Source organism: Chlorocebus sabaeus, chromosome 21 (assembly GCF_047675955.1).
Source record: "Chlorocebus sabaeus isolate Y175 chromosome 21, mChlSab1.0.hap1, whole genome shotgun sequence".
Taxonomy (NCBI): domain Eukaryota; kingdom Metazoa; phylum Chordata; class Mammalia; order Primates; family Cercopithecidae; genus Chlorocebus; species Chlorocebus sabaeus.
The window spans coordinates 90,234,028-90,259,780 of record NC_132924.1 but is presented as its reverse complement, the minus strand read 5'-3'; the positions used below and the strand labels follow the sequence as shown (position 1 = coordinate 90,259,780).

The 25,753-nt window shown below is 34.1% G+C and overlaps 1 protein-coding gene across 2 annotated transcripts in view; it reads left to right on the top strand.

The window, feature by feature from the left end:
* ASZ1 (ankyrin repeat, SAM and basic leucine zipper domain containing 1) overlaps positions 1-25,753 on the top strand; it is a 64,798-nt gene that overhangs the window by 26,567 nt on the left and 12,478 nt on the right. Inside the window, exons 5-10 of one of the 2 annotated variants that reach the window (XM_007982692.3) lie at positions 15,558-15,669; positions 16,494-16,628; positions 18,254-18,378; positions 19,215-19,290; positions 20,294-20,350; positions 21,317-21,426. In XM_007982692.3, coding sequence (XP_007980883.1) covers positions 15,558-15,669; positions 16,494-16,628; positions 18,254-18,378; positions 19,215-19,290; positions 20,294-20,350; positions 21,317-21,426 — 615 coding nt within the window. The remainder of the gene's footprint in view (positions 1-15,557; positions 15,670-16,493; positions 16,629-18,253; positions 18,379-19,214; positions 19,291-20,293; positions 20,351-21,316; positions 21,427-25,753) is intronic. The other variant, XM_038004443.2, reaches the window with a different exon arrangement.

The following is a 25,753-nucleotide window of genomic DNA, read 5'->3' as shown; positions in this document are numbered from 1 at the left end:
TCTATTAGCTTTTCAATTTCATTAATCTTGTTTCTTAGTTCTACAATTTCCGATTGCTTCTTTTTTTTCCCCTAAAGTTTAGGTCTTTAGTTAATTTTTCCTTCTATTTTTCTTCAACAGTAATCACACTTATTCTAGAGCATGTTTTAACATCTATAGGTCTGGATTTTTTGTTTGTTTGTTTGTTTTATTTTGGTCACTTGGCTCTGTCTCCTAGAATGCCTGGTAACTTTTGGTTGAATGCTGGATATTATATAAAAATTTGGTACAGGTCTGTTTGCTTCTAGAAAATATTTAATATTCTTCTGACTGATAGTTAAAATAAGGGCAGGTCTTCTCAATTAAATCAGGGATTAAGATGATTTTAGGCTGGATTTCAGGATCCATTTGTTTCCTGTATGTTCCACCGTCTCAATTCAAACTTGGGGTGTTTATCTGAGCCACTCTCCCTTTGAGGATCATGAATGCCAATTTTTATTTCCTCTGTTATTTGGCTGAAAGCCCTCTTAGCATCTAGTTTTAGCTTGGTGGTTGTAGTCTTCTTCAGCCCCTGAAAATACTTTGAAGGCAGAAGTCCAACAGATGATCACTTCTCTGCAGGGTCACCTTTCTGTTACTCCCCTTTTTCTAGATTCTTGAAGTTCTCAGTGCTTTAGTAGACCTGAACTGCAGTTTTTGTGTTGGAGTTCCCCATCACCATAAGAAGGTCTAAAGGTACTGCTTTCTCCTAGTGCTACCCAGGAACTGGCAAATGTCTAAAGGGAAAAAATGGAAGAGGATATAAGACTAAATTCAACAAATGCTGCTTTTCTCTCCCAGAGCTTGGCTTCTCCTGTTCTGGCAACTTTGGTTTTTCTAATGTGTCTGTAAGCATATTTGTATTTTATCAGCTTTTACAGTCTTTTTCAGTGGGAGGTTTGCTCTAACAAAACTTTTCTGATAGGTGGAAATGGATATCTAATTCCTAGCATTTTATCATTGTCAAAATTTCCTTTATCATAATTTCATTAATCTCTCAACTATAAACTGAGTGTTTTAAGCAGATTAAAAATATCATATAATACTGAACTGTATGCAAAAATATGACATGAAGACCAACCATTTTACCCTCAGTACAGATGAGTGACAAATACATCATGGTGAAAACATATTTTTTCTGTCAGATTGAGTTTTGCTTTCTGCACCAGAATAGCATCACTCAAGTCTCTATTTATGAGGTGGACAAGCAAGATTGTCGCAAATTTTCCATTACTGACATCGATGGAGCCATGACAATTTGGGATTTCTGCTTTTCTTTGAATGCCCTCTAGTGGAAATTTTATTGAAATGAAATAACCAGAAATTGAGACTAACGAAAGGTTCTGTATCATCCAGAAATAAAGTTTAATTATGGTTACATAATGTACATAAACTTTATTCTTTTTAACCAACTCTTTTTTTTTAAAGTTTTATTGAGATACAATTATGTAATGTAAAGCTTAAAGTGTACAGTTCAATGGTTTAAGTATATTTATGGTAGTCTGCAACCATCACCAAAATCTAATTTTGGAACAATTTTATCATTCCCAAAAGGAACTTAATATGCATTGGCAGTCATTGATTCCCACCCAAACCTCCCAACCCCCACCCCTTAGCAACCACTAATCTACTTTATAATTCTATAGGTTCGCCTGTTCTGGACACTTTACATGTAGCCAACTCTTGACTATAAAAAAATTTGAGGAAGCCTGGTAGATGAAGAAAAAAATCACTTAATGTCATTGGTTTTTAAAATTGGTTTCTGTTACACAATTAATACATGCTAAACACTAAGAGTGAGAAGATGAAAGACACAGTACTTACCTCAAGAATTTGACAGTACTGAAGAGATTCCAAGGCTATAAGCATTTACAACATAGGAAGATTAGAGGTAATAGAAAGTGTCTCTAGGAACAAAAGCTGGGAAAACTTAGATGCAGATGACAAGTGAAACCGTCCTAGAGGTTCATTTCTCAAACTTAGTTGTTTTTTGTTGTTTGGTTTTGGTGGGTTTTGTTTTGTATTTTTTTAGCATTTAGTTTCAGCTTTGTTCAGTTTTGAGAGACAGTCTTGCTCTGTCGACCAGGGTGGAGTGCAATGGTGTGATCCTGGTTCACTGCAGCCTCGACCTCCTGGGCTCAAGCCATCCTCCTGCCTCAGCCTTCTAAGTAGCTTGGACTACAGGTGCATACTACCATGCCTGGCTGATTTTTTTAATTTTTTGTAAAGACAGAGTCTCACTATGTTGCCCAAGTCTGGTCTCGAACTCCTGGTCTCAAATGGTCCTCCTGCTTTGACTTCCTAAAATGCTGATCTTACAAGTTTGAGCCACTGTGCCCAGCCTCAAACTTTGTTTTGAAGAATAAATAGGAGTTAGCCAACTGAAGATCATAAAAATGAATATTCAGTTTAGAGGGAGGTGCACATGCAAGTGGAGAAAGATGAAAGAGCCTGTTTCATTTAGGCAGTTGTAAATAGTGAATCTAGAAATATTGTAACCAGATCATGAGATATTAGAGTAGAAAGTGGGTCAGAATTGACCCACTTTGGCAGAGGCTAGATAATAACCTGTATAATCCTACTGAGAGATATGAATTTTATCATGAAAGCTATTTAAGAATGAACATATTAATATTTTGTAAAGGTTATTCTGACAGCAGATTGAGAACGAATTGGAATCAAGAAATCCAGTTAAAAGATTATTGCGAGAGCAACTAAACAGTGTTTCGTCAGCCCTATACCTGCCAGTATGTATAGAGGTACTTCTCTCTCTATAATGGCTGTACAGTATTCCACTGTATGGATGTGATATCTTAATCCAGTATTTCATTGAAGAACACTTGGATTGTTTCCATTTTTTAGTTTCACAAAAAAGGTACTACAGTGAACATCTTTGGCAAGTTGGATAGATTTTTGAAAGAACACATTCCTAAAGTGGAGTTGCTGAGACAAAGGTAGATGTGTATTTAGAATTGTGATAGTGTTATGGGAAGGCAGGCCTTGAGCATGAGATGTCCAGGTTCTTGGCGTGTTGAACAAAGAGTTGAGCAAAATGCACAAAGAAAGAAAGGAACGAAACAGCGAAAGTAGGGATATATTGAAGTGAGGTAACACTCCACAGGATGGGAGTGTTTTAAGCAGATTAAAAAGATCAGATAATACTGAACTATATATAAAAATATGACATGAAGACCAACTATTTTACCTTTAGTACAGAGAAATGACAAATACATCATTTGTGGTTCAGGAGCACCACTCACAAGGTTTTCTGGGGTTTAAGTACCCCTTTTGAGGTCCCTATTGGCTACCCACTATGTGGATGAAGGATTTGGCCTGTGGCCGATTAATAGCTGCGGTGAGTTCGCCTGTGGCCAACCAGAGGCCAGAGTGGACTGGCACCCTATGCAGATAAAGGGATAGCCCGCGCTTGGCCCACGGCCAATCCGTGGCACTTTCCCTTTCCACCTGAGACTTAGTGGAACGGAGAGGCTTATAGAGGGAGTAGCCTTTGATCCTTGTTACTAGGCTGTGGAGAGATGGGGATTTTTCTTTTGATCCAGCTTTAGGAAGTTAGCATGAATTGGCCTTAGGTTCTCTGCCTTCAGACCCAGTTTTTTCTTCCAGCTTTAGGAAATTAGCATGAATTGGCCTTAAATTCCCTGCCTTCAGACCCTATTCTTCTGCCTTAATAGGTGTTACCAAATTGTCTTCTGAAAAAATTGAAAACCTTTACACTATCTCCAACAGTACTTGAGAGGACATACATAGTGACAGCACTAGATATTTTTTTATGTTGTGAGCTTTACTGTTTGATTTGCAAGTAATGATGCCTCATTTTAGTTTGCATGCTTTTTAATAATACTTAATTGATTAGTCTTGCGTATTTTTGTAAGTTGTTTGTATTTCTTTGTCTACTAATTAATTGCCTATGTACTTTGTAGTTTTGCTGTTTGGTGGTTCACATGTTTCTTATTGATTAACAAGAATCTTTTGTATATTGGATCTTTTAGTTTTTTATTGTGTTTGGTTTGGCATGGTTTGGTTTGGTTTGGTTTGGAGACAGAGTCTCACTATGTTGCCCAGGCTGGTTTTGAACTCCTGGGCTCAAGAGAGCCTCCTGCCTCAGCATCCCAAGAAGTTGGACTATAGGTGTCTGCCGCCATGTCTGGTAGGTATTTTTAAATTCTTTTAGTTATTTTAATTATTTGTATTAAATTAAATAATTTTATTTTTAATTTAATTATTTTAATATATGTTGTAGATGCTATTTCTAGTTCAGTTTTTGTTTATGCTTTAAATTTTTTTATGTTGTGATTTTGAATGCATTTTTTGAGAAAAAAATGTCAGAAAGATAACTTACAAAAAGTGTGTTAGGTTCAGAGATTTTAATAGGTTACTTATTTTAAACTTCCAAGGAATAGATTACATTAATACTATCAAAACCTAAGGGGAAAAAAAAAGCCTTTCATTTCTTGTTTATAATGCAAACATAACACTGATTCTGAAATCCAGTTTAAAAAAGATCCACTTAGAGAAATCTTATATGAACATGGATACACAAATCTTAACCACGTAATGAAGTATTAGCAAATTTAATGTTATCGGCAAATTAAATGAATAATATACCTGATCAAATTGATTCAGGTCAACTATACAAAAATGGTTCAATATTAAGGAAATATATAAGTAGGTCAGAGGATTTTTAAGGTGCTTATCATTATAATAGATGCCAGAAAGATATCTTATAAAAGTTAAAATCTCTGATTTTTATAACCTTAGTAAAATTTGATTAGATGAGTAGCTCCTTAATTTCACAAACATATATCTGAAGACAAAACAAATTACATGTTTAATGGAGAAGCATTAGCAGCATTTGCATTAATGTCAGCAACAAGGCAAGGATGCTTGTTATAAGCACTTTTAGTTTTACCATTATTTTGGGAACTGTAAGGCAATTCAGTTATGTAAGAAAAGTACAAGAGATAGTTAATAATAAAAATATCTATTAATTACTGAGAATTTACTTTGTGCATGGTACTGTTCTTTGTTACTAAACGTTATTTTCTCATCACAGATTGTGATACTAACACAAATAGGTGCCACAAATGTAGAAACTATTTTATGCTCATAGAAAGTTGTAGAAACTGAGGCAGTGAGAGTTTAAGAAACTTATCTAAGCCAGTAAATGTTGGAGGCTAGATTAGACCTAGGCATTCTGACTCCACAGCTTAACACTCTAAATCAGAGGTTGACAGACCTCTTAAGTTTCACTGGAACACAGCTGTGCTCATTTGTTTATGTATTGTCTATGGCTGTGTTCATGATACAACAGCAGAGTTGAGTGGTTGTGACAAATCCCTGTATACATCACAAAGCCCAAAATATTTACTGTCTTGCCCTTTACAGAAAAAATTTGCTGACTGCTGATCTAAACCATTGAACTATGCCTCTAATTAAACTATTAGATCTTTTTATTAGGAAAAGGAGAACAAAATCATGATTTTTAAATTATATTAATGTATGCTTGGTAAACCGAAAATAGTCAACTCAGAAATAACAATCATAAAGTATAGTAGTTTCTACAAAACTAATGTGCAAACTTCATTTGATTTCCAACTCACAAGAAACGAAAAGCTTGAGAATATAATTTATTATGATTTAAAAATGTGAAAGATCTAAATGAAAAATTTAAAACTACACCAAGTAAAATAAAAGAAGATTGAATAGACACGTCATGTTGGCTGGATGTTGGTTGTCATCTTGACTAGGATGACTCAGTATTTAAAAAGACTTTTTTTAAAAATCTAAATTTATAGAATTAAACATCTTATTCAGAGTGCCAAAGGGATTGTTTTAACTTGATGAAATGATTCTAAACATTCTGGAAGAAAAACATGACCAAAAAAAGAATTTTTGGAAAAATAGGCTTATAAATTCAAGCTCTTAAACTGAGAATATGCTAAAGTCTTGCCCTTCCACAGGAAGCTTTAGATATAAAGGTATTAAAATATTTTGATAAAGTTAGCTTTGAAACAAAAAAAGTTATCTCTGCAATGGAAAAAGAGTAACTCGCCAAAGAAAGAAACAGATGGGCAACTCTAGCAATACCTAAAATCTGCATTACTGATAGACAAGGTTATCTTGTCTTCTGTGTTTGGAGGCCTTTGCCATAGACCAGAAGGTAGGTGCACAACCATAAATCACCAAAATCTGAAGAATGTAGGTATCATGAAACAGGTACAACAAATTCAACAAAAGAGTGACTTAAGCTAGAGAAAGTGAGAAAAGTAGAGGAATCTAAAAAGGCCTTTATTCCTGAACAATAAAATAGGGATTTGCCTTCACAAAATAACAATAGAAATTAAAAAACAAGAACAATGAATTATGAAAAAAGGAACTATTGAATATTAAAACTAAGTATATGTGTAGAAGAGGTAGAAGAGTAGATGGGACTCATGTAATGAGCTGATTAGTGGACTAGAAGATAGAGGTGAGGAAATATCCAAGAATATAACACAAAGGGCTAAAGAAATGGAAAGTATAAAGGAAAGGTAGAGACATGGAGAATATTTCCAGAAGTCCTAACATCTATCAAATAATAATTCCAAAGGAGAAAATAGAAGACAGACTATATTTCAAGCAATAAAGACCAAGAATGTTTCCCAGTTGAAAACAAATTTGTAGGATTGAAAGAATTATTGAATAAAAGATTTATATACAAATAGATAAATATATATACATTTTTAATTAAAATATGTAGACACATCACAATAAACTTCAGAACATTAAGAATGAAGCCAAAAATCCTCAAAGTTAACTACAGAAGAGATTATTTACATATCAAGAAAACTCCTATCAAGAAATGACCATCTTGGCCAGGCTTGGTAGCTCACCACTGTAATCCCAGTGCTTTGGGAGGCCAAGGTGGGAGGATTGCTTGAGCGCAGGAGTTTGAGACCAACCTGGGCAACAGAAATTTTAAAAATTAGCCAGGCATGGTGGTGCATACCTGTAGTCCTAGCTACTCGGGAGACTGAGGTGGAAGGATGGCTTGAGCCCAGGAGGTCAAGGCTGCAGTGAGCTATGATGGTGCCATTGCACTCCAGCCTGAGTGACAGAGCAAGACCGTGTCTCCTAAAAAGGGGGGGCCGGCATAGGGGAGAGTATTTATGTTAAATTTGTATTAACTTTCCATCATAAGTTTGGTGTTCTAGTAGCTGAGGAGAGAGTGAAGCAAAATAAAAGTAAACATCTCTTTTCTCATGAAACTATGTATAGTTATTGATTAACTTTTCTCTTTGTTGAATAGTAAGGATAAGCGTTTTGGAGAGGAGAGGACTTAAAAGTAAGTACTGTACTTGAAGAAAATAATGAAATTAAAAGCTTTCAGATCAAGTGGGTGGGAGTGAAACTAAGAGAACTTGATCAATCTAACAAGTGATTCCATGTCCAAGGAGACATGGAAACATGTATTTATTATGGAAGCATGATAAACAGAAGGTGCAAAAGTGTCAGAAATAAATCCAGCCATATTAATAACTAAGAAAAGTAATATAGTCGGTAAACTCACTTATTAAAGTAATAGTAACTCTCATATTAGCTAAAAGCAAAATCCAGTGAAGTCACACCTAAAATAAAACATTACATTAGAGTGGAAAATAAATAAAATGATTTTTTAAATGCCATTTATTCAGCAAATATTTATACCTGGTAAATATCAAGGAAAAAAAAATACCCCAGGGTAGTAAATAAAATGCAAGGCAAAAATTACTTAAGGGACCAAAGAGAAAATGATGTTGATAGAAGCAACAATTTAACAAGATGGTTTTAATATATATGGCTTTTAAATATATAAAACAAAAACTAGTAGAACTAAAAAAAGAGTGGAACATCCATAATCATATTTGAAGACTTTAATATATCTCTTAGAAAAACGTTAGACAAAAAATATAGAATAACACAATTAACAAAAGTATCTAGTTGATATTTACCTAGAATTCTGACTTTAACATAATTTACATGCATGGATTATTTTCAACATAAGTTATGTCGTAGACCACAAAGAAAGTCCTTAAGAATTTTTTTTTTTTTTTTAATGATACCTGGCCAGGCACAGTGGCTTATGCTTGTAATCCCAGCACTTTGGGAGACTGAGGTGGGCAGATCACCTGAGGTCAGGAGTTCAAGACCAGCCTGGCCAACGTGGTGAAACCCATCTCTACTAAAAATACAAAAAAATTAGCCAGGCATGGTGGCATGCACCTGTAGTCCCCAGCTACTCAGGAAGGTGAGGCAGGAGAATTGCTTGAACCTGGGAGGCAGAGGTTGCAGTAAGCAGAGATTGTGCCATGCGCTCCAGCCTGGGTGACGGAGTGAGACTCCATCTCAAGAAAAAAAGAAAAGAAAAGAAAAAAAAAGTTATATCTTAATAATTTCTGGTAATTTCTGGATTAATTAAAATAGAACTGGTAAAAGTGACAACACAAGGCCTTTATATCAGAACTTGTGTGATTCAGACAAAGCGCAGAGGAAATTTCCTCAGAGAAAAATAATTTTAAATTCATTTATTGGCAAATTAAAACATTATATGAACAGTATATTATTAATGTTTAAAAATGACTTTGCTTATTGTATTATTTCCATACCTAGAAAACCCTAAAGATTTCCCCCAGAAGACTCCATAAACCCCGATAAATGACTTTAGTAAAGTCTCAGGATACCAAATCAATGCACAAAAATCAGAAGCATTTCTCTATACCAATAATGTTCAAGCTGAGAACCAAATCAAGAATGCAATTCCATTTATAAGAACTGCAAAAAAAAAAATAATTAAAATACCTAGGAATACATCAAACCAAGAAGGTAAAAAGATCTCTACAGGAGGACTGAAAAACACTGCTGAAAAAAAAGGATTTTCCATTCGTTTTTTAGAATACATCTAACCAAGAAGTAAAAGATCTCTACAGGAGAACTGAAAAGCACTGCTGAAAGAAATTATAAATGACAAACAAATGAAAAAGAATTCCGTAATCACAGATTGGAAGACTGCAGTATCATTAAAATATCTGTACTGCCCAAAGCAATCTACAGATTCAATGTGATTCCTATCAAAGGACCAACGTCATTTGTCACAGAATTAGGAAAAACTATTCTAAAAGTCATATGAGGTCGGGCACGGTGGCTCACACCTGTAACCCCAGCACTTTGGGAGGCAGAGGGCAGACAGATCACCTGATGGCAGGAATTTGAGACCAGCCTGACCAACATGGTGAAACTCTGTCTCTACTAAAAATACAAAAATTTGCTGGGCCTGGTGGTGCATGCCTATAGTCCCAGCTACTTGGGAGGCTGAGGCAGGAGAATCACTTCAACCTAGCAGGCAGACGTTGCAGTGAGCCGAGATCATGCCACTGCACTCCAGCCTGGCAACAGAGTGAGACTGTCTCAAAAAATAAGAAAAAAAAAATGAAACCAAAAAAGAACCTGAGTAGCCAAAGCAATTCTAAGCAAAAAGAACAAACCTTGAGGCATCACGTTACTTGACTTCAGACTATACTAAAAGGCTGCAGTAACCAAAACAGTATTGTACAGGTACAGACATAGACACGTAGACCAATGGAACAGAATAGAGAACCCACACCAACAACCAACTGATCTTCTTCAAAGTAAACAAAAATAAACAATGGGGAAAGGATACCCTATTCAGTAAATGGCACTGGGGAAACGATACCCATATGGAGAAGAACGAAACTGGATTCCTACTGCTTACCATATACAGAAATCAATTCAAGATGGATTAAATACTTAAATGCAAGACTTCAAACCACAAAAATCCTAGAAGAAAACCTAGGAAATGCTCTTCTGGACCTTAGCCTATGCAAATAATTTATGACTAAGTTCTCAAAAGCAAATGCAACAAAAACAAAATTTGACAAGTGGAGCCTAATTAAACTAAAGAGCTTCTTGATAGCAAAAGAAACTATCAGCAGAATGGGAGAAAATATTTGCAAACTATGCATCCAACGAAGGACTAAATATCCAGACTCTATAAGGAACTTAAATCCGTAAGAAAAATAACCTCATTAAAAAGTAGGTAAAGGACATAAGCACTTTTCAAAAAAAAGACATACAAGCAGTCAAGAAACATGAAAAAGTACTCAACATCACTACTCATCAGAGAGATGCAAATCAAAACCACAATGAGATACCATCTCACACCTGTCAGAATGGCTATTATTAAAAATTCAGGCTGGGCGCAGTGGCTCACACCTGTAATCCCAGCACTTTGGGAGGCCAAGGCAGGTGGATTCCAGAGTCAGAAGTTCAAGACCAGCCTGGCCAAGATGGTGAATCCCAGTCTCTACTAAAAATACAAAAATTAGCCAGATGCGGTGGCAGGTGCCTGTAATCCCAGCTACTCAGGAGGCTGAGGCAGGAGAATCGCTTGAACCCAGGAGGCGGAGGTTGCAGTAAGCCAACATCGTGCCACTGCGCTCCAGCCTAGGTGACAGAGTGAGGCTTCTTCTCAAAAAATAATAAATAAAAAGTCAAAAAATAGCATGTTGGTGAAGCTGCAGAGATAAGGGAAACACGTACACTGCTGGCAGGAATGTAAATTAGTTAAACCACTGTGGAAAACAGTTTGGAGATTTCTCAAAGAACTAAAACTAGAATTACCATTTGACCCAGCCATCCCATTACTGAGTATATACCCAAAGGAAAATAAATCATTCTACCAAAAAGACACTGCACTCATTATGTTTATCCCAGCACTATTCACAATAGCAGCTGGGCATGATGGCTTATGCCTATAATCCCAGCCCTTTGGGAGGATCACTAGAGGCCACGAGTTCGAGACCAGCCTGGACAACATACAGAGACTCCATCTCTACAAAAATAAAAAATTCAGCCAGGTGTGGTAACACATGCCTGTGGTCCCAGCTACCCGGGAGACTAAGATGGAAGAATTGCTTGGGCTTGGGAGGTTGAGACTGTGGTGAGCCATGACTGTACCACTGCACTACAGCCTGTGTGACGGTACAACCCTGTCTCCAAAAAAAAAAAAAAAAAAAAAAAAAAACCCACTGTTACAAAGATACAGAACCAACCTATGTGCCCATCAAGACTGGATAAAGAAAATATGCCACATATAGACCATGGAATACTATACAGCCATAAAAAAGAATTAAGCCGTGTCCTTTGCAGCAGCATGCATGCAGCTGGAGGCCATTATCCTAAGTGAATTTACGTAGAAAAAGAAAACTAAAAAAAGGAAACCAAATACCACATGTTCTCACTTATTAGTTGGAGCTACCCATTAGGTACACATGCATATAAAGATGGAAACAACAGATAACTTGCTTAAGTCCAGCTGCTGGCTACCCATAAACCAAGAACAGAAGAAACGACATGTGGTGAAAGGAAAGTAATTTTATTTATCAAATGCTAGCAATTGGAGAATGGCCAAGCTCATGCCTTCAAAAGACCATTCCAACTTTTTGGGCTAAATGAAGGGGTTTAAGAAGGAAAAGGTGTGGAAAATATGCAGGAGTGTTACCCGAGGGTGCAGGTCTACCTGTCTTGTTTCAATGATTATCTTGAGAAATTGCCTGTCCCAAAGGTCTGGTTTGCCTCATCCTGACTTTGGCCTGGTAGTGGTAGGCTAACTGTTCGTAACTACCCCTAAGTGGGAGCTGTATCTCTCTGCCTGGTTTATTTCAAAATTGGCCCCTGGATTACCTAAGCAAGCACATAATTAGATAAGCAAGCACTGTTCATTGAAGTGCCTGGATGGGAAAAGTAGAAACAAAACGTTTCAAAATATGTTTCAAAGCTGAAAACAAGAAAGGAAAAAAAGTTTTAAAATGCATTTTGAGGCTGGGATACTTGGTTAAAAATAGACACTGGGGAATCCAAAAGGGAGGAGGGAAGGAGGGGTCAAGGGTTGAAAAACTACCTATTGGGTACTATGTTCACTACTTGGGTGGTGGGATTAATAGAAGACCAAACCTCAACCTCAGCAACACACAATATACCCATTAACCAACCTTAACGTGTACTAAAAAAAAAAAAAATGAATCTAAAAAAAAAAAAAGACTTCTGGATCCAAATTGTTACCTAGACAACTGTAAGTCAGATATATTCAAATACATAAATACATCACTATCACCATGTATTTATGTATGCATATATGCAAATACTGGGTGCATATCTAATAAGCAGCAATAGATTTCCTGGCTTTTATATTTTTACTATAAGTTGTATTGTTTTATTTTCATTTCATGTTGTTCATTGCTAGTATGAAGAAATACAATTGATTTTTTAAATATTGCTCTTGTATGCTGTAATCTTGCCAAATTCATTAGTTCTAGTACTTTTTTTGTAGAGTCCATCAGGTTTTCTATATACATCATGCTGTCTGTGAATAAAGACAACTTTGCTTGTTTTCCCATCTGGAGGTCTACCATTTTTCTTATTTTTCTTTGTCTTATTCCACTGACTAGAACTTCCAATAAAATGTTGGGTAGAAATGTGAGAGCATACATCCTTGACTTGTTTCTGATCTTGGGGGAAAGTACTCTTTCACCATTAAATATGATGTTAAGTGTAAATTTTCCATAGATGATTTTGTCAGGTTGAGGAAGTTCTCATGTATTCCTACATTGCTGAGAGAGTGTTTTTGTTAGAAATCAATGTTGGATTTTGTAAAATACTCGTTCTGCATTTGTTGAGGGTTTTTTTTTTTTCATTTTTAGTTTGTTAATATGGTACATTATATTGATTGATGTTTCAAATACCAAACCAGCCTTGCATTCCTAGGATAATTTCCCTTAGTCATGATGTATTAACCTTTTTATGTGCTTTTGGATTCTGTTAAAATTTGTTCAAAACATTTTTATTTTCAGTGAAGATTATTGGTTTATAGTTTTCTTTCCTTATAATGGCACCCTCTGGTTTTAGTATAAGAGTAATTTGTGCTTCATAGAATGAGTTGGAAAGCAGCTTCTTCTCTTCAGTTTACCGGATGAGTTTGTTTAGAATTGGTGTTGTTTTCATTAACTGTTTGGTAGAATTCACCAGTGAAGCCATCTGGCCTGTTATTTTCTTTATGGAAAATTTAATTTAATTTATAATTACTAATTAAGTTTTTAAAAAATAAATCTAGGGCTATTCAGGTTATTTCTTTTTGAGTGAGCCATGGTAGTTTGTGTATTTTGAGAAATTTATCCATTTCATCTAAACTGTCTAATTAATTGGCATAAATTTGTTCATAATACTTCCTCATACTTCTACAATCTGGATAATCTGTACTGATGTTACTTCTCTTGTTCCTGGTACTGCTAACTTGTTTCTTCTCTCTTTTTTACTTAATCAGTCTAGCTAAAGGTTTGTAAATTTTATTGATCTTCTCATAATAAAGATCTGAATAAGAATAAGGAGTTAGCAGTATGAAGGTCTGGGGACAGGGAAGAGCACTTGCACAGTTCCTGCAAAGGGGAGATCTTGGCATTTTCAAAGACAATAAATTGTAAGTGGCCAAGAATAGAAGCATGAAGAGGAGTTACAAGGCTATGGCAATAATATAAGTCAGAGAAAGATGATGATGTCTTGGACCACTGCAGTGGCTAATGAGGTGAAGAGAAGTGATCAGAAGCAGATTATGAAGGTGAAGAGAAGTGATCAGAAGCTAATGAGGTGAAGAGAAGTGATCAGAAGCAGATTATGAAGGTAGGGCTAATAGGAGCTTCCAATGACTTGTACTCGGAATGACAGAGAAGAGTCATGAACTATGCCTAGTCTTAAGCCTGAGTAATGTGGTTAATGGTGGCTTCATGAAATAGGGAAAACTGAGAGGAGCAGATTTGGGCTATTATAGGGGTAAGTGCAGTGGAGATGAGACATCAATGGTTTGGACTTAGATGTAATGAAGAATTTGAATTAGAATGGTTAGTTAATTCAAATAATTTGTTGTTGCCACGCGTGTGTGTATGTGGGGGTTTTTTGTGGCTTTGTTGTTGTTGTTGTTGTTGCTGTGAGACAGGGTCTCACTCTGGTTGCCTAGACTGGAGTGCAATGGCATGATCTTGGCTCACTGAAGCCTTGACCTCCCAGGCTCAGGTGATTCTCTCACCTCTGAAGTAGCTGGGATTACAGGTGTGCACGACCACACCCAGCTAATTTTTTTTTTTTTTTTTTTAATTTTAAGTAGAGGTAGAGGCGGGGCTTTGCTCTGTTGTCTCGAACTCCTGGAGTCAAGCAATCCACCCACCTCAGCCCCCCAAGTGCTAAGATTACAGGCAGGAGCCACCACACCTGGCAAGTTGTATATAATTTTTTACGTTTGCTTAAGTTATCCAGGAAATTCAATCTTTACCTAATAAAGATTGTCTATCTAATGAAGCCACTATGTAAGAGATATTCAAGGTAGAGGAGGCAATGTTATACAACTGCCTTAGCATATAATTTCACATAAAACATTCAAATTATAATATACCATGAAATAGAAGAAACAAATATATATGAATTGCTTTGTGCTAATAAGGACATTGGTGTGAAGTGATCAGATTTCAGGGTACACCTTATGCTAACAAGCCTTACAGAGAAATAGTCTATTTGTAGGTTGTATATGTAATGTGAATAACCAATAAAAACTTTCTTTGTAAGATCAAAACATGGAGCTCTGAAATTATTTATTTTTCTTTTCCAAAAGTTCTTTGTGTATAAATCAGATTTTGAGGACGACTCAGGAAAATTGGACTCAGAATCTCAGACCTCCTTTAAAACAGACCATGATGTTATGTTCAGCCCAAGTAGAGCTGATAAAATCTGGTGTCCTTGGAATAGGCCCAGAAGCTGACTAACTTCCAGGAGTAGAAGGATTGAATCTCTAGTTTTGGGAAATGATAAACTACAGAGAAACCACTATCCTCTCCCAGAAAGTACTCTTAAGAGAATATTAAGCTGGTTAATCTATTGGACTTATCTCTTTTCTGATTACATACAGTAAGTCTCCCAGTCAGAATAAAATTCTTTCAGTCTCAAACTAAAGTAGAATCATAATAGAATACATTAAGGAATAAAGTTTTTAAATTTACATTTTTGTTTCAGCAATCCTCTAAATAAAATGTAATAAGCATTTAGTATTAGCAAATCCTTTGAGGGCAGGGACCTTGTTTGTGTCACTCATTACTATATTCCTAGCATAAGCATAGTGTGGGTACTCTGATAATTTTCTAGATGAATATGTATATTAGTGAGACTTCATAGTAGAAAGCATGGCTTATTTCATGTATTTTTTAATACATTTATTCACTAGAGGGTGCTGTGTAAGCATTCAGCACTTTAAAAGTGTCATCTCTTTCACTTGTACTTATTTGCAGGAAGATTGGATTTTTAAATCACCTGATTTAGCAAAAGCTTTCATTTCTTTTTCTTTATTTTCAAAGTAGTACTGGTGGTATTGTGTATGGTTAAATTAATGAAAATGAGAGATTAATGGCAGCATTAACACAAATGTTTCCTTTCTTCCTCCTCCTTAGGAGACTTATGACCCCAATCATGTATGCTGCTCGAGATGGTCACACCCAGGTTGTTGCTCTCCTTGTTGCTCATGGAGCAGAAGTTAATACCCAGGATGAGAATGGTTACACTGTGAGAAACATTTTTACAATGTTTCTTTTTGTTTCTGTTATTATCAGTAATCTATTTTTAAAAAAGAGTTTTAAGAAGTAATGATTACAAAAGGGCTGGAATATAATTGCTATCTGGTGAAAAAAAGCAACAGTTGAAATAAAAGGCTGGCATGGTGGCTCACACCTGTAATCCTTGCACTTTGGGAGGCCAAGGCGGGCAGATCACCTGAGGTTAGGAGTTTGAGACCAGCCTGGCCAACATGGTGAAACCCGGTCTCTCCTAAAAATACAAAAAATTAGCCAGGCATGGTGGCACGCGCCTTTAATCCCAGCTACTCAGGAGGCTGAGCCTGGAGAATCGCTTGAGCCCAGGAGACAGAGGTTGCAGTAAGCCGAGATCATACCACTGCACTTCAGGCTGAAGTGCAACAAGAGCGAAACTCCATCTCAAAAAAAGAGGAATTAATTGACTCTCTTAGTCCTTACTCTTGATTAAAAAAAAAAATTGTAACACACAGCAAAATCTGGGCTCTAAAATATACCTAAGAATTCTTTTTTGTAGAAAATTTTTCAGTGATTGGCAAATAAATCCTTTTTTTCCATAACATCAGTTAATTGTATAAAACACTGGTTTTAAAAAATCAATGAGCTTTGCAGTCAGCTTTGCAATTACAACTTTGGAAATATGTTTACATTATATTGTAAAATCAAGAGATTGCATCATTCTATTAATTAACTATGTTCTCTTTTTTATTGTGTCATAAATACTGTTGAAAACTTTTCCTGTCTGTCTCATATACACTCCTTCTCTTTAAACAATCTTCTTTTTCCCTCCACTTACAGGCTTTAACGTGGGCAGCACGTCAGGGTCATAAAAATATAGTTTTGAAGTTGCTTGAACTTGGAGCTAATAAAATGCTACAAACCAAAGATGGAAAGATGCCAAGTGAGATTGCAAAAAGAAACAAACATCATGAGGTATCCTTCTGTACATATTAAACTTATTTTTTGTGGCATGTCACATTATCATTTGTAGAACTTTTTTATTAATTTGTTAGAATTTACAAGGGTAATTATAGTGTATCTGGCAATTATTAAATGTTTAAATATGTATCTTTCCTCCAGCCAGGTAATAAGAACTTTATTTTGCTAGAGTATTCATCTTCTATGAAACAAGAGGCACTTATAATACAGTAATTTAAAAGCTCTATAAAAGAGTAATAAAATCTTATTCTGGCCCCAGGAATAAAATTGTAATATACTATTTAAATATTTCAAACTGGTCCAGAATTTTAAGTTATTGAGTGAAAGCTAGTAAAATGCCAGTTTGAACTTGTAACTAAAACATTCTTTTGTAAGTTTAATTAATATATTAAACAATTTAAAAATTAAATTATTTAAGCAACATTTACTCTTATATATGTGACAGGGTATACGATAAAGTGATAATATACCTGGATGTATAATCTATCATTTAGATGTTAAGCTCAATAATAAATACTTGCCATACATTAAATTACTTTATCAATATAAACTTTTGGTCTGAAGATTAAAGCTGTAGCCACAAGTCTGTAACTTGTAAGCAAGGATCAAATATAGTACAATAATAAAACTAAGTTGTTTAGTCCGGGAGTTTGTAACACTGAGTTCCTGAATTTGAAAGCATGTAAAATTCCAAAGATTCCGTCATGTAATCATCAAACCAAGCCACATTTACTGCATATAAAGTAACTTCCTCTAACCTTTAAAGCAGTCTGATAAACATGGCTATCATTTTCCAAGTATTATTCTAATATTTTCAGAATTATTATAGGGTAAACAGTAATCACTAAAGCCCTGTAGAACTTCAAAAAGGAATTTACCATTTTTCTTCTAAACTTTGAAAATTCAAAAACTTAAAATTTATTTTATTACATTGTTAAATGTAGAGTAGATGACACCAAACTTGACATAAGAAGTTTATGAACATCAAAGGTTATTTTGAGTCTTAAATAATTTATCGAAATGAGATTTGATCTTGTATTTTGGCTGATTACATGATATAACCTTGTCTTCCTAAGAAGTTAGATTTTAAAACTCAGGAATGTCACCATGTATTTTTGAGGTGTTCAGTTAGGATTTGTATACATTTAGTCACGCTCATTACTCTCTTCCCACTTAGCAGTGTTTTCAAAGTACTATCTTAATATTTAATCTGAGTCATTTATCCAAATGGAATTTTTAGTTTTGCTATAGATCTTACCAAAAATAGTAATTACTATCTTACTTTAATTTTTAGTATTTTGAATTAGATGTACTTTTTTCTTTTCTGATTATTATTATAGGTCAAGGAAGCACTTACCTGATATCCCAATTACCCTGATTTGTTTATTATACATTGTATATGTGTATCAAAATATCACATGTACCCCCCAAAATATGTACAACTGTGATATATCAATTTTTTAAAGTTGTTATCAGGGTAGTAAATTGTGAAACTTCTGTCCCACTTACTTGCTAAAATTTCCTTTCTGGATATGAGATAATCGTATGTTTGGTTTCTTTTAACTGTAAGTTATAGTGTGCAATGTTAATTATATTTGAATGATGTTAACTTTTTTCAGATCTTCAACTTACTTTCTTTTACTTTAAATCCATTGGAAGGAAAACTTCAACAGCTAACTAAAGAAGACACTATTTGTAAAATATTGACAACAGATTCTGATAGAGAAAAAGATCACATTTTTAGGTAATATAGCATGTTTTAGTTCAACAGAATACCTATAAGTAAAACTTGTGTATATTTTACTGTAGTAAATGTGGTGACTTATTTAAAATATATGGTATTTTAAATGTTTACAAGCATTTTTAAATGTCTGGGTTTTTAATGTTCTCCAGAATTTTAGAAAATTTTTATTCATTTTTATGTACTAACACTAATGATAACTTTAAATGTAAACTTGAAGTACGATATCAACAATAAAATCTATTTTTAAAAGGTTCTGAAATTATATTAGTGTTCAAACAGTATTACACCTTGTTTTCTAATTATTTTTAGTACAGTTCTAATTTTATGTGCTAAAATTAAGCATACACTTTCCCCCCCAGAACACTGCTGTTCAGTACATGGCCAAAAATAATTATCTCCTTACCCCATTTAAAGTTATTTACATTTTACTTATTGCAATTAAAGAGGTGTGGTTCCCCCCCCACCCCCGTTTTTTGTGGGTTTTTTTGCCTCAAACACCTGGGCTCAAGCAGTTCTCCCACCACAGCCTCCCAAGTAGCTTGGACTACAGGTGTATGCCACTGTGCCAGGCTGAGGAGATTTTTATGTGCAGAAATTTCACAAGGTATACATACTGACATATATTTTCATTTTGGGGAAAGATGAGTTATACTTCTCATACACCTTCAGTCACAAAACCTTACTCATTCCTTTGATACAGCATAGGTCTGGTGTGTAGATTGCAAATATATTCTACATGAATTCATCATTATTCATATTCTCTTGCAATATAAATATATATTTATTTGTGCATTTATAGTCTGTTCTGAAATTGACATTGCTATAAATGTATACAGTTCATATACAGCATTTGGAGATCTGGAAGTATTTTTACATGGTATTGGACTTGAACATATGACAGATTTACTAAAGGTAAGATCTTATATAACCTACAGTGAGTTATGCATATATGTTAGTTTGTTGGTTACTATAACGTTAGATATTAATTCATAAACATGTCCATAAATAACTGCCTATTTACTTTTCTCCGTAATTTGTAGTACATCCCGATTTTAAATTTGAAACAAACATTTCAAAAATGTATTATTCTAGGAATTTTCATAAATTAGAATCTGAGATTAAACAGTTTTTACCCATTGTCTAACCTTCATATATACCTGAGCCCTTAGTTTGTTTCTGTAGTTGCTCATCTTCATGAGTAGAATATTGGAAGAGCATGATATTAAACCAAACACACCTGGTATCAGATTCTTGCTCTGATGTTTAATCACTGAAATATGTGACTTAAATATCTCATTTGCTTCATAAGGATAATAATACCTAGTGTAGGGTTGTCATGAAGGTTAAATCAGATCATATGCCAAGGACTGTCTGGGTGTTTTAAGCATACATTATGGGGTTTGAGTCCATGACAGTTATTATCAGCTAGGTGGGGATACTGAAGCAGTAAAGCGCTATTTAAGATAGACTCCTCTTTGGAGTGTGCACATTCTGTTAAAATATTTCAGAGTTGGGCTTCATTGTATAATCTTCAAATGTCTCCCTATTTGGAGAAATCTTGAATAAAACTACATGATGGTTTAATGTGATACAGTCAGAAATTTAAAATATTCATAAAACATAATTTCTGCCAAATTTTATAGAACTGCTTTTCTTTTAATGTAAGCAAATATGAATATAGTAATCATTTGAATCTGGAAACCTAGCTATGTTTATACTTTTTAGGTGAATAGTTATTATGATACTCATTACTGTCTACTTAATATTATAGTTCTATATCTACATATCCTGTTCCCTCTAGAAAACTGGAATTTGCTTGAGAGTGAAGCAAGTAACTAACTTATGAACGCTTGCCTACTTCTCCTTCTACTATTTTAATTATATGGAAAGGTGGCCTTTTTTTCCTTTTATACAGGAAAGGGATATAACGTTAAGACACCTTTTGACCATGAGGGAAGATGAATTTACAAAGGTTAGTATCAGTTTCAGAAATTCCTGATATATTTGATGTTTTCAAATTATGGATCCTTTTCTCTTTAAAATACTAGGGCTACAGACAATTGCTCTTTTACTGTGTCCTTGATTAGATATGATTACGCATAACCATATCTAAAGTCTTGTGTTAGTGTTAAGTTACTTTAAGAACACGTAATGACTTACAGTTTGGGTTGTTTGTTTTTTTTTTTCCAGATTGTCATAACATCTGAACTAAAACTGATCCTTCAGTTTCAAATGTGAAATAGATTTGTAAACTGGGGCACTTACAAATAAGAGATTGTTTTTCTATGTATATGGGTATTAACACGTGTCTCCCAAGCCTTTTGTTTGGTTCTCAAAACTATTGAGACCTTTTATTTTGCCATCTAGTATTACCTAATAACATATAGCTGCGGGATGTGTTAGAGACACCTTGATAAATATGATATGTAAAAAGCAATGATTTGAGTGCATGACCACATGGGAAACTTGAAATTTTTAATATCACTAAAAATAAATAAGCATTCTACAAAGCTAACTCCAGTATAGAAAATTTGGTTTAACACTAAAGGTAGAATACAAAGAAAGATAGGACTTGATTCTCATTTATCACTGATTTTTAAATGAAAATTTGAAGGAAATTTTGTTTTACTGTGTTTTTTTTTGAAGTATTACAAATATTAAGTTCTAGTAATTTGTTTTGGGAGTCCATTATAGTTGTTATGTATTGCAAAAAAATTGGCTATTGTTATTATATATCTAAATATTTTAATGCTGTAACTAACATCAATCACAGTTATAAGAAAAACATATATTTTTTTAGAAATGTGTTATTTTTCCACTGTATGCCTATTTTTTCAAGTTGTGAATTCATCAAGTAAGAAAATATCTTCAGTGATTTTGAGTTTTAAATTATTCAAATATAACTAATTTACTGTACCTTAAAACTATTTCTGCTTAGAATGGAATTACCAGTAAAGACCAGCAGAAAATTCTGGCTGCTCTTAAAGAACTACAGGTAGAAGAGATACAATTTGGAGAGTTATCTGAAGAGATAAAGTTAGAAATCAGGTAAAATTAACTTATTTGTTTACATTAATAGTGTTAAGAACCAATTGTTCTTTTTTAGTTTAATTTTCATAATGTCTGAGTCATTTTACTTGATATGATCATTTTCCCAGGGTAATAGATTTTGGAAGATACTGTGTTCTGAAATTGGATGTGCTTTGTAAAGTCAATTTTTATAAAGTCATTTACCAAGAAGCAAACAATGTGTCTTCTTGTTAACTCACATAGAAATATTTTTGTTTTATTTTTTCATTGCATCTTGCTAAACTGAACCTTATAAACAATCCCATACTTTTTTATAGTATACCTTTAAAAATCATTTTAGAGGTTAAATTGAAAATTCAAAGTAATATTTTCACTTAGGTCAATAAGAAAACATTTCTTAGGTAGCTCAGTTCTATTTTCAGCCTTACTGTATAAGAAATTATGTTACCAAAATATAAACTTCATTTCCAATATTAAAAACTTGTCAAGCAATGGTTATTAATAATCCCAAATCTATTTTGAAAATAATATTTGATTTTATTAATATATTATACAGCAATAAGTGATTTTTTAAAATTTTTTGAAATACAGATTCTTGGGATATTTCAAAGAGATACACAGGGAAGTCCCATGCATTCTTTCCCTAGTTTTGCCCAGTATTAGTACCTTTTATAACTGTAGGACAATATCAAAACTAGAAAATTTACATTGGTACGACCTATAGAGCTTACTCATATTTTGTGAGTTATGCACTCATCTGTGTGTGTGTATATATATAATTTTATCACATTTATGGCTTCATGTAACTACTTCCGTGTTCAATGTACTTAACACAGGGCTGTCTCACACTACCCCTTTATAGCCACGTCTAACCTTCTCCCCATACCAACCCCTAGCGACCAATAATTTCTTCTCCATTTTTTTAATGATGTTATTTCATGAATATTATATAAATAGAATCATACAGTATAAATCCTTTTGAGATTAACTTTTTTCAGTCATCCTAATTTTCTTGAGGTTCATCAAAGTTGTTGCATGTATCAGTACAATAGTTCATTCCTTTTTATTGCTGAGTAGTATTCCATGGTATGTATATACTACAGTTTGTTTAACCATTTATCCATTGAAGAACATTTGAGTAGATTTTAGTTTTTAGCTATTCCAAATAAAACTGCTATGAACATTCATCTACAAGAGTCTATTAGAAAATACATTTTCTTTCTTTGGGATAAATGCTGAAGAGGACAATTGTTAGGTTGTACGGTGGTTGCATGTTTAGTATATTTTAAAACTGTCCAACTGTTTTCCAGAATGGCAGTACTGTTATATTTCCAGCAAGTGTATGAGTAATCCAGTTTGCTCTCCATCCTCCCCAGCATTTGGTGTTAGCATGATATTTTTTAGCCATTTCTGATGGGTATATAGTAATAGCTTGTTACGTTTTTACTTGCACTTACTAATGGCTAATGATGTAAACAGCTTTTTATATCTTATTTGCCATATGTGTACTTTTTGTGGTGAAATTCTAACAGTATCTTTTGCCAATTTTATGTTAGATTAATTGTTTTTTAATGTTGAGTTTTGGGAGTTATCTACATTCAAATCTTTTGTTGAATATGTGATTTGTAAATATTTTTCCCAACTCTGTAATTTTTCTTTTCATCCTCTTAATGGGGTCTTTCACAGAGCAAAAACTTTTATTTTGATGAGGTCTAACTTACCAGATTTTCCCTTTACAGAACATTACTTTTGGTATATTTTTAGTATCAAGTTAAATAACAGTTTAAGAAATTAGGTCTCAAAGATTTTCTCCTATGCTTTTTTCATAGAAGTTTTATAGTTTTACATTTAAGTCCATGATACATTTTGAGAGTTCATTTTTGTAATGTTATGAGGTTTAGGCCGAGGTTCTTTTTTTTTTTTTTTTTTTTTACCAGGGGATAGATAATTGCTCTAGCACTGTTTATTGAAAAGGCTGTTCCTCCCCCATTGAATTGCTTTTGATTATTTGTCAAAAATTAATTGGGCATATTTGTGTGGGTATAATCTGGGTTCTCTATTCTGAGTTCCTTATGTGTCTGTCCCTCTGAAAGTACCATGTCTTGATTACTCTAACTATATGGTAAGCCTTTATATCAGGAAGAGTGATTCCTCTCATTTTGTTCTTTTTCAAAATCATCTTGGCTATTCTAGAGCCTTTTTCTTTCCATATACATTTTAGATAAAGCTTTTCTATGTAAAGCTTTTTCTACAAAAAAAAACTTTCTGAGATTGTGGTGGTAATTGTATGAATCCTATTGATTAATTTAGGTATAATTGACAGTTATGTCAATTATACTAATTCATAAACACATATATCTCTAAAAGTTTTAGGTTTTCTTTTTTAAAATATATTTTTTGGGACCGGGTCTCACCCTGTCACCCAGTTTGGAGAGCAATGGCACAATGATGGCTCATTGCAACCTCGAATTCCTGGGTTCAGGTGATCCTCCCGCCTCAGCCTCCTGAGTAGGTGAGACCACTGGCATGCACCGCCATGCCTGGCTAATTTTTAAAATTTTTTGTAGAGACAGGGTTTCCACTTTGTTGCCACAGCTGGTCTCAAACTCCTAAGTTCAAGTGATCCTCCCACCTTGGCTCCCTAAGTAATGGGATTACAAACCTGAGCCACCGTTTCTGACCTTCTTTGTTTTCTTTCATCAGCATTTTGTCATTTTCATCATACAGATTTCATGCATATTTTGTTAGATGTATACCTAAGTATTTTGTTTTCTTTGACGCAATTGCCAATGGTATTTATCTTTTTGTTTCCATGAGCAATTGATTTTTGTGTCTTGACTGTACATTTCAGCCTTACTGAACTCAGTTATTAGTTGTAGGAGGTTTTTTGTAGAATGTTTGAGATTTTCTATGTAGATAATCATGTAGTCTGCAAAAAAAAAGGTTAATTTTTTCCTTTCGCATTTGTATGCCTTTTTTCTTCCCTCATGGCAGTGGGTAAGACTTCCAGTATTATGTTGGATAGAAGTTGTAGATAGTGGACATTCTTGCCTTCTTCCCAATCTCAGAAGAAAACCATCCACTTTTTTAGTATTAACTGTGATGTTAGCTATAGGTTTTTTTGTAGATTCTCTTTTTGATATTGGGGAAGTTATGCTCTATTCATTTTTCTGAAAGTTTTTATCATGAATGGTTGTTGAATTTTTTCAAATGCTTTTTCTATCCCAACTGATAGGACCATATGACTTTTTTCTTTAGCCTGTTGATGTGGTTACTTTGTTAGATTTTTAACTATTGAACCAACCTTGCATACCTGGATTAATCCCATGTGGCTGTGGGTTATTATTCTTTTTATGCATTGTTGGATTTGATTTGCCAGTATTTTGCTAAGAATTTTTGTATCTAAGTTCATGAGGAATATTGCTCTGTAAGTTTCTTTTTTGCGTTTTGTCTGGTTTTGGTATCAGGACAATACTGGCCTCACAAAAGGAATTGGGACGTATTCCCTCTCCTTTTATTTTCTGTAAAAGATTGTGTAGAATTGACATTAATTCTTCTTTAAACATTCTGTAGATTTCTCCAGTGAAACCATCTGGGCCTGAATATTTTGTGGGGGAAGCTTTTAAATTACAATTTGATTTATTTAATGGTCATAGGATTATTCAAGTTATATCTATTTTACTTTAGCTGAGTTTTGGTAATGTGTGGTTTTTCAAGGAATTGGTTCATTTTTTCTAATTGATGAAGCCAAAAGTTGCCCCTAGTATTTCCAGCTATTCTTTGAATGACTGTAGGATCTGTTATAATATCCCATTTCATTCTTGATATTGGTGATTTCCATCTTTTCTTTTTTTATCTCTGTTAGTCTTGCTAGAGGTTTACGCATTTGTTTTTCCAAAGAACCTGCTCTTTTGTTTCAGTAACTTTTCTGTATTGTTTTTGCTTTTAGTGTCATTGATTTCTGCTGTGATTCTTACTATTTTCTTCCTTCTGCTTACTTTGAATTTATTTTGCTCTTTTTCTAGATTCTTGAGGCAGAAATCTAGATCATTTTTGAGACTTTCTTTTATTATGTAAACATTTAGTCTTTTACATTTCCCTTTCAGCACTGCTTTAGTTGCATTCCACAAATTGTGATACGCTGTGTGATCATTTTCCTTCACTTCTATGTATATTTTTATTTTCTTCGAGACTTCCTCTTTGACCCATGGATTATCTAAATAACCCATGGTGTATGGTGTTTAATGTCCAAGTTTGGAGATTTTTCTGTTATCAATTTCCAGTTTGACTCTGTCATAGTCTGAGAATATACTCTATGATTTCAAGGGTTCAATAGCTACATGTG